Genomic DNA, 9,625 nt, shown 5'->3' with positions numbered 1-9,625 from the left:
GTTGGTGAATAGTTGTTAACTATATTCATCTAAATTGTATGTAAGTAAAACTATTTCTTAATCATTACGTCCCCTTTTTGTGCTGAGTGATCGAGATCAGTTGGTGAAAAAGTTATATGTCACCATGTCACCTTTTTTTGGGGGAGAGATTTACTTAAGGACGGTGCCTACTATTGTTGTTGCGCATACATTCTCGAGATACTCGGGTTTCCTATCGGTAAAGCTTCAAAATACAGGGATATTTTTGCGCAGTTTAAAACTGTCCGAAGAAAGTAGATCTTATTAAGTACTCCTGGTATCCAAAAAGGAAATTGGGGGTCACCATGCATTTTTTATAGATATTTAAGCTTAAATTAGAGAAAGAACGCCATACATTGCTTTGTATTTTAAAGCTCTTTACAAATATTGTTTAGTAAATCATCTTTGAAAATTGCGTGGTAATTCTGCCTGTTTTCATTCTTTTTAGAGCGGTAAGCTTGTCAATATTAAACTAGGATATTGCGTCGAGTAATTGTTACGAAATGTCCAATGTCAGTTGACCTGGATTCACTCGTGAGTCACGTAAATTCGCCGGAGTTTCTCCTTTGTCCACCATGGCCCTCCCCAGAGGACGCCATTTTGAATTTGTCGATTCAACTTGAAAAAAGTTAACCTAACACTTTTCAAGTTTTCACAAGACGGGACAGTATCCCTTTAAGGGCGGCGCATACTCATTCAAAGATATTTTTGCCCTGGTTTATGATTATGCAGGAAATGTAGATTTTAACAAGTATTATCGAAATCCAACAAGAAGATTGGGGGTAACAGCTTTAGTTCAACAAGAAATAGCGTTTCTAAGCTATGCCGCGCTGATCTACAGTATTTAGGTCTAAGAACCCCGTTGAAGACGGTTAACTTTCAATTGTTTTGCTGGGTACTATTATTTCAACACTCTAAAAAATTCGATTTTTCGGTAGGTTGTCTCGTTAGTGTAATGGATATCGGAAACTGCAAGGTGAAGCCATCGATCCGGGTTCAACTCTGCGCCTCGCCTAAGTTTTGAAGTCTAAAGTAGACTGCACGTCGTATAAGTTGAATAAAAAGGGAAATGTCAGTTTGAGGGATGGAAAGAAGTGGTGACCGTGAATCCATGATGGCGGCTAGAAGTTTCCGTGGGCTCAAGAGCAAACAAACTCGAGCATGCGCAGCCCATGACAGTGCCCCTTTAAAAGCTATATTGCATGATATTGTATATGAAGGCATCAATCACCCCTGTTTTGGCTGGAGTACTTTATTTGCTATCACATGACGCCTTTATCACAGTGGACAAACACCGCTGCCCTGAGCAGCTACGCGTAGAAGCTGAGTTCGGAACTCTCTGGACCTGTTTTTCCAAGCGATACTTTCAAAGCTTTGTGGGGAAAAGGTCACAAATCCATAGACATTTATTTTGACCGACTTCCTATCGTCCAATCATGAGAGAATCAGGAAGTAGAAAATTATTTATTCGCACGTGACCAGTCCTCAATGAACCGGTGAGAGCGATTATATTACTGTCCTCGATTTCTTGGAAATAGGAAGAACTTTGCAAGCATTTTTGGTGATTGAAGGAAAATGTGGTCGGACGACGACGATTATTTTTCCTATTCACCTTACTATTTCGGCTCAGATACGGACGACAGCGATGATGTGTATTGTGGGTACAGCAGTGGAGAAGACCTGTATATGACAGCTCTGCGTGATGCAAGTCGACACGAAACTATTGGTGGGTCGACACCAAGTGTGGAAGTTGCTCCCCAAATCTACGAAGTGCCATCTCTTCAAGACCTGTGTTGTCGGTTCATTGCTCTGAAGTTTCCGTTCGCTTTCGTTGAGCATCGTTCTCCTCCGATCCCGGACGAACTGCAACTTAAAATCATCGAATTTTCCTTTCCGGATGACGAAGATATGATAAGGAAATATGCAGAGTTCAGCCGCAGTAGTGTGGACTTCCATTCAGCCAAAACAATGCTTGACAGTGGGAATGTGAAAGATTTGAATCAGATAGGTGGGTGAGAATTGTCATTGAAGATTCGATTTTCTGTTTACAGCTCACGTTAAACCCACACTGGTGGCGATGTATAGAATGAAATTGGAGAAACAGAAAGTTTTAGGCTATCAGGAAAAATGCTTGTTACAAATATTGTAACAAAATGTCTTGAAAAAGTTTCATGCATGCTTTTGCAGGTTTTCGCTTGAGTGCCTCTGTTGAAGACAGAAAATATGGGCATGGCAGAAACAGTGGCGGTGATAAGAATTATGTGACTATTCTCTTTGATCGTGGCAAAATAACTTCTGCTCACTGCTCATGCGATTTTACAACAAACTGGTGTTCACATGTTGTAGCAACGTGTCTTGCTAGAATAAAAAACAAAAACTCTATGACTGTTCACATGCCAGTGTCCGACTCCCTCAACACACTGGATAGAGAGCAGCTGTTGAAGTTTTCCCAGTACCTTTTGAGTGAACACCAGAATGAGCCAGTTGTAGAGACAGCTCAAAAATTGCTGGATAAGCTGTTGTCACGGCAAAATCAAGAGCAAGGGGAGGAGGAGGAGGACATAAACAAGATTGCTGGAGCACCTGATCCTACTGCAGGCCCAGGTAAGATTGCATTTGGTGATGATTTTCGATAAAACTAGTGATGAAAAAATTCCTTTGCCGCCCTCAGGCTGTTATTTTGATTTCTGCGTACAAGAAAGCTGTAGGAGAGTTCCAAGAAGATAGAACTTTCCTGGCATCTCACTTCGTCTTGCTTTAAACCTTTTACCCCTTAAAAGGAGGATGCTTGCAGATTTTACTCTTTCTAACACCAGACACTCGTACTTGTCAGGGGAAACCCCTTAGCTTCCTATTTCAGGGTGCAGGGATGGCGCAGTGGTGAGAGCACTTCCCTCCTGCCAATGTGGGTTGAGTTTGTTGGTTCTCTACTCTGCACCGAGAGGTTTTTCTCTGGGTACTCTGGCTTTCTCCTTTCCTCAAAAACCAATATTTGACTTCATTTGTGTTATTGTTGATTTTAGTTTACAGTGTCCCAGTTAGTGCTCCAGCGCTACAACGGGTTGCAAAATTGGTGAGACACTCCCATTAGAGCCTTTTCTTAGACTAGCTTTCAATACCTGCCAGATCTAGAATTCCAACATTTCCCACCTCCCCCCTCCCTTTCCCCCTTCCAATGTTGACTGTTTCAGCACTTTTTTGTGTTGCTAGCAGCATTTATAAGGAGGGGGGCTGCAGTGTGTAAGATATTTTTAGGTGAATTTATAACACCTGAAGAAGATAGTGTCTCCTCTATTTTTGCAATTTGTTGTCTGGTTGCTTCCAATAATTTTGCCAGTCCAGATTTAAATCCTACATGTATAGAGAATAATTATTTGCAACGTAGTAGAGCAGGAAGTAAAGAAACAACCATTAGATATCGTATAAGCTCTGAAATGTTTCAGAAGTTTTGCACACCAAGTGAAATGCACATTATACTCAACACGAAAGGATATCATTGACATACGGTGGTATCAATGTTCAAGTGTTTGGACTTATCATCCCTAGCACAAGACGCTGTACCGAATAACTAATAAAGTAAGCAAAGTATTTTCCCCTGCAAATCTGATGCTCCGAAAGTTACACGTGGCTTGTATTATGTAACACAATACCATTTATTGTGTTCCTACATGTAGATGACATCAACTGCAATGATGGCGTTGCAGTTGAAAATCTTCTCTTCCAGGAAACAGCACAATTCTGGCAACTACATGTGCTTTCTTTTCTACTCAATCCAATACATTACCAGATGGGTCCTAATAAAGTTCACACAGTTAAAAATCCTGTGCGTATTGTCTATTCAATTTCCGAACAGTCTACCATCCAAGCACGGTCTACCATTGCAACGGCAAGAAATATGATATCAATATTACACTGTATTTTCTCAGTGAAAAGCTGTGGTAGACCGTATAGCTGGAACAAATTTGTTCAGTTTGGTATCTCATTGTCAAACAAATGTCGCAAATGTTGCAATTAGCCTGTACCAGACAGGTCACTTACATGTAGAGGACTTGCTACTAAGTGTTAGCAATCCCATCTCTGGAAGCAGAGTAACACGAAAGCAATAAGTAATGGTACAAGTGGACCTCTATGAAAATGTACCTCTCTACATGTATAACAATTTTAAATTTGCTAAGAAATTGAATTCTCGGAAAGTGGGTGTTCTCTTTTAATGGCATGCGATTGCAGGAAAAGGAGCGATAATGTATGTTTCTTATGTAAACAACAGCTAATTTCGTACAAGTTGCACGTGGAGAACTATTGAGTTGTACTTTGCCATTGTCACACTCTCCAAAATCAGCATACATCTTCAATCCTGGGCATATCTAATTGTTTTAATGTCATGTGTGAAATATGTGCATGCAATTAAAGGTCAAATTGTTATTGGGTTGTGTTTCGTGTGCAGCTAAACAGAAAACCAACTTATCTAGAATGCAACAGATGCATGAAGAATAATTAGCATGAGTGGATGTTAAATGGTATACTGTAGATGTGGTTAAGCCTTTCACGCCTAAGCCATTGATCATAGACGAGTAAAATTGCGGGTGTAAAACAGAGTAAAATCTACAAGTATCACTCTAAGGAAGAAATTATTTTAAGATTGAATTATTAATCTTTAAGGGTGTCGGCTTTAAGTTCTATTTTTGACCCCAAACATGCATACCCCTGAAAGAGATGATCTCGTGGATTAAAGCAACACTGTCCCACCCCTCCCCCCCTCCCCCCCTTCCAAATTGAATGTGACAATTGAATTAAAAAAGGTGCAGCTTACACCTGTCAGTGAGTGTTTACATACCTCTCAGGCTCTATATCAATACAATTGACTCCTTAACCCCTACTCCCCCCAATTTGACGAGTAAAATTGTTTGGCGTTAGATGGAGTAAAATCTCCTCCTAGCAGTTAGTATTATTGTTAATGTTAGTAGTGTCAATTCAAGTGTTAGTGTTAAATTCAAGCAAGGGTTTTCGTCACTTATTTTTACCAGAGGGGTGGAGTTAAGTGGAGGCTTTGTGATTTTTATTGTGTGTTATGTTAATCACAATGTAGGTTAAGTTGGAGGGGCAGGTAAGAGGACAGTTTATGAGTCACACTCTCCAAAATCAGCATACATCTTCAATCCTGGGCATATCTAATTGTTTTAATGTCATGTGTGAAATATGTGCATGCAATTAAAGGTCAAATTGTTATTGGGTTGTGTTTCGTGTGCAGCTAAACAGAAAACCAACTTATCTAGAATGCAACAGATGCATGAATAATAATTAGCATGAGTGGATGTAAAATGATATACATGTGGTAAAGCCTTTCACGCCTAAGCCATTGACCATTAGACAAGTAAAATTGTCAGGTGTAAAACAGTAAAATCTACAAGTATCACTCTAAGGAGGGAATTGTTTAAGATTGAATTATTAATCTTTAATGGTGTCAGCTTTTTAGTTCTATTTTGACCCCAAACATGCATACCCCTGAAAGAGATGATCTCGTGGATTAAAGCAACCCTGCCCCACCCCTCCCCCCCTTCCAAATTGAATGTGACAATTGAATTAAAAAAGGTGCAGCTTACACCTGTCAGTGAGTGTTTACATACCTCTCAGGCTCTATATCAATACAATTTTTAATGTTTTCAGGTCTTGATGAAGAGGCCCACTGGTTTGTCTGTAAAAATGGATTCAAAGCCAGGCTGGAAAGCTTAATGTATGAAAATATTCAGGATCTTGGCTTTGAGATGTATCATGAGCATGACCCAGATTGTGGGAATGGCAGTGATGTCAAAGATGTGTGGGAAAGAAATATTCTTCAGCAACCCCTTATCAGAGGTACATGAACGGTGGCAAAAAATTACCGGTAACATAATATAACTTTTGTATGCATAAAGGTATCACGTCATGTTTGGAAAGGCCCAGATCAGAGCCTGACCAAACCTGGAAACTTGATTTGAGAATATTACATTCACATCCAAGACAGAATTCAGAAGTCAAAAGGAAGACAGGGTCCTTCACACTGTAGAATAGACCAATCCAGAAATTTACCTGTTGGTACACTGTGATGTCAAGCAGGGGTTTCCATAATTTTTTCAGTAAACCGCTGGTTTTGTGAAGTACATGTAGGCGGTTGTGCGGCAAGCCTGCAAATAATTTTTTTTTGCTGTAAGCCTGTCATACATGTACACGTATGTCAGGCCAGGGGGCAAGGTTTGACCTGACATGCAGCCACCCTGGTCGGGCAAATTTTTTTTCCATACTCATTAAGTGGGATGCCTGTGGCAGACCACTTTATAAATTGCCCAGCATCTCATTTTCATTGTCTTGTTTTTCCAATGGTTCAAGTCTTTTACATTGTCCATGTCCATTAGCAGCCAAAACATTGTATCCTGCTATTTGATTGACTGGAAAGTCTTTGCGTTTGGTGAAATCACGTCAGACCTTAAAGTACAGCTGTATTTCTACTCAAGCATTATCAGAATCAGCTGCAAGGTCTTACGAAGTAAAATCACTTAAGTCAAGATTCATGTGAGAAGACACCAGTGTTGCTATTCAAATTTTTCCTCTTCTTTTTTGGGGGAATTTTAAGAAAATCTTTCAAGATTCCATTCAAATGTCTGAATTTCGATGAGGAAATAACTGCTCTTCTCCGCAAGACGAAGCATCGATAAAGAAACGAAGTAGCTGCAGGTGATGGTCACGTGTTGCATGGTTCAGGCAAATCTGAACTCTTCATCAAAAACAAAAACTTCCTTGGAACATTCACCAGATTTACATGATATGCTACTCATTGAACCCAATGGTACACTGATATTTCTTGGTGACCAATCGAAGCTAATACAAGCAATGAGTTTTTAGAAGTTTCTTCAGACCAAATTGCATTTAAAGTGTAGTGTTTTAAATCTACTTGGAAACAAACTAATCATCAGGTTATAACCCCACCCCCTTTCCAGATATTAGCCCCCCTCTAGTTTTCTATGTTTTCTCAAGTAATATGCATGTAAAGAACTCTTGCAGAACCCTGTACTACTTCAAACACAAACTTAGGAAAGATTACAGAACAATAATACACGTACCGGTAACTGAGAGAATTAAGTGCAGGAAACCTCGCTGTTGTGAACTACACCTAGACATTAAAATTTATTAACAATGACGGCAAAGTTGAACTCTGAGCTTCGGGTTTGTTGTGTTCCTGCCCACCCAAAACCCCTTACCAAGTTGTATAAGCCCAGGGCTTGTAACTGGAATTTTACGGTAACTCAGACAGACCTGAGAATTGGAGGGGTGGTTTTATTATGTATTTGTCTTTACAACATTTCAAGTTGTTGTTTCCACAGTACATTGCAGTGTTATTTACATGTAATTTAAATCAATGTAAGTGAGTTTTTGGAAAATGCCTCGCATGAAGTTTGAAATCCAAACTGCATGAATATGGGCGGAAGGGTTTACATTTTCAGCGTTGCGTTACTAGTAAGACAACATGAAGCACAAGCTGCAAATGAAAACAGATCAAAATGAAACTTAGCCATTATGCATTACAGCCATATATTTACAAGGCATGCATTCGGCTTTCTTGAGTGAAAATATTTAATTTTTATTTTGCATAGTAACAGAAGACCCCCAACCTGGCTGTCCGGTCAGACTAATCGTTTGCCAGTCAAAACCTCAAATTTACGGGGCAAATGTCCGATGACCGCTGCTTATTTGCAGGCTTGCTTTTCTCTTTCTCTTTTTCCCTTTTCCCTTTACCAATGTGATTGAGGCAACATTTGGCACTGGTTGTTCTCCTCTATTCATCCAACATGGTGAATAGTGCAAAGAATCGCGTTGGCGCGTGGCTAAGGCGCAGAACATACAGCAAAAGGTTCCTTGATGTTCTACTTGTTTTACTGAATTAAAATAAATTAAAATGGATCAAACTGAAACTGTGAGAATCTTGTAGTTAATTTTATCGAAAAAGTAGGCAGCAAAAACTTAAGGAGTAGGCGATCGGATTCGCCAGTTGCCGGCTTCTAAATGAAACCTCTGATATCAATGCAGTCGCTGTGATCCAAAATTGTTACTGATATCTGGTCTGTGCACATTCTCACTTCTCATTGTTAAGGCATCTTTGACCATTATGCAGCTAAAACAAGATGCACCCTGATTTTGATGAATGGTGGGAAATATCCTCTTTCCTTTCTTCTCAAATTCAGGGTCTCATGTGTTGGGAAATACAGGCAATAAATGTCGCTCAACTTTCCTCCTTTAGTGGAGAGGTCGAGTTGGTGCAGTGGTTACAGCATTACTTTCTATTCACTTATTTCGAGACTCAACACTACATACATGTATGTTTTTAGTTCTGTCTTTTGTTCTCTACTTAGAGAGGTTTCTCTACATGTTCTCCAATTTTCTGTCTTGTTCAAAGCCACCATTAATTTTCTTGCTTTGAGTTGATGAACATACATACTTTGTTGTAGTCTCACCTTGGGACTCGATGATTTAAGTTATTGTCACCATAAAATTATTAGTACAGTAGTATTATTAGAATTGTGAGAATGATATAAACACATGAGAAATGAAATGATGGTAGAACCAACTGGGATCTCGGAAAAAATCCGAGCCCCGGATCATTTCGTTTCTCATGTGTTTATATCATTCTCACATTCGCTCACTTTGGTGGTTGGTTGGCCGCATCGAGTCAATACCCACATTTCACCCTTGCTCGCCATATAGTCTCCAGTAGCTCAGTGGTTAGAGCATCCGACTAGATCACGGAGGGTTGTGGGTTCGAATCCCATCTGGGACTCAGATTTTTTCCGAGATCCCAGTTGGTTCTACCATCATTTCATTTCTCATGTGTTTATTAGAATTATTATTATTATTATTATTATTATTATTTCTTATATATCGTTTAGATATAATCATTAAAAACCTAAGCCTTGTGCCACAGTATTTTTGTGAATAAAACTTAAGGTAGTTGCGTACAGACTCTGTGTTATCTGCATTTCTGGACACAGAAATACAGAAATACACTTTGGCATCCACTGAAAACTTGTTATTATTGTGGATTTCTTCCTTCACTGTGCAGAAAAATTGCCTCTACTGTCTAACGAAGAAACTTACAAAGCAGTACACCATACAAGTCATGTAAAATGAGAAAAATGTAATCCGCAATGTTACCGCTTTCATGTGCTAACTTTACACTGCAGAAGAAAGTTGTCTTATTCTTTCCTGCATGAGTGGTAACCTCAATTGTTTTTGTCTCTAATCAGATGAAATGGATATCCAGCTCGACAATGAGCGTAGTTATCATGGTGGTTATCCCTCCTCTAAGTGCCAAACAGTTCTCCAAGTTCTTGAGACTATATCTGACCTTCTTGTGGACGACTTCTTGAGTGCTGTCTCAGCGCTGACAATGTGCACTGAACAACTAATAGAACGACTCACCAGGGTCAGGGATGGCAGGGATATACGCAGACGCCGTCTGCCCAAGTCACAGTCAAAAGATAAAATTAAGTTGTGTGGATCTCTAGCTGTAGGGTTCACTCCAAGAATGTCAGAGTAAGTATAGAAACGTGTTGTCATTTTGGAATGTAATTTGGTTGAA

General features: G+C 39.6%; 1 protein-coding gene across 1 annotated transcript in view; it reads left to right on the top strand.

Moving 5' to 3' along the window:
- Positions 1 to 1,335: 1,335 nt before the first annotated feature.
- Positions 1,336 to 9,625, top strand: part of LOC138038643 (uncharacterized) — a 31,115-nt gene continuing 22,825 nt past the window's right edge. Inside the window, exons 1-4 of the mRNA XM_068884634.1 lie at positions 1,336 to 2,026; positions 2,206 to 2,622; positions 5,683 to 5,871; positions 9,291 to 9,579. Coding sequence (XP_068740735.1) covers positions 1,594 to 2,026; positions 2,206 to 2,622; positions 5,683 to 5,871; positions 9,291 to 9,579 — 1,328 coding nt within the window. The 5' untranslated portion in view covers positions 1,336 to 1,593. The remainder of the gene's footprint in view (positions 2,027 to 2,205; positions 2,623 to 5,682; positions 5,872 to 9,290; positions 9,580 to 9,625) is intronic.

Source organism: Montipora capricornis, chromosome 2 (assembly GCF_036669925.1).
Source record: "Montipora capricornis isolate CH-2021 chromosome 2, ASM3666992v2, whole genome shotgun sequence".
In the NCBI taxonomy this organism is placed as follows: domain Eukaryota; kingdom Metazoa; phylum Cnidaria; class Anthozoa; order Scleractinia; family Acroporidae; genus Montipora; species Montipora capricornis.
This window is presented reverse-complemented; position numbering and strand designations above follow the sequence as displayed.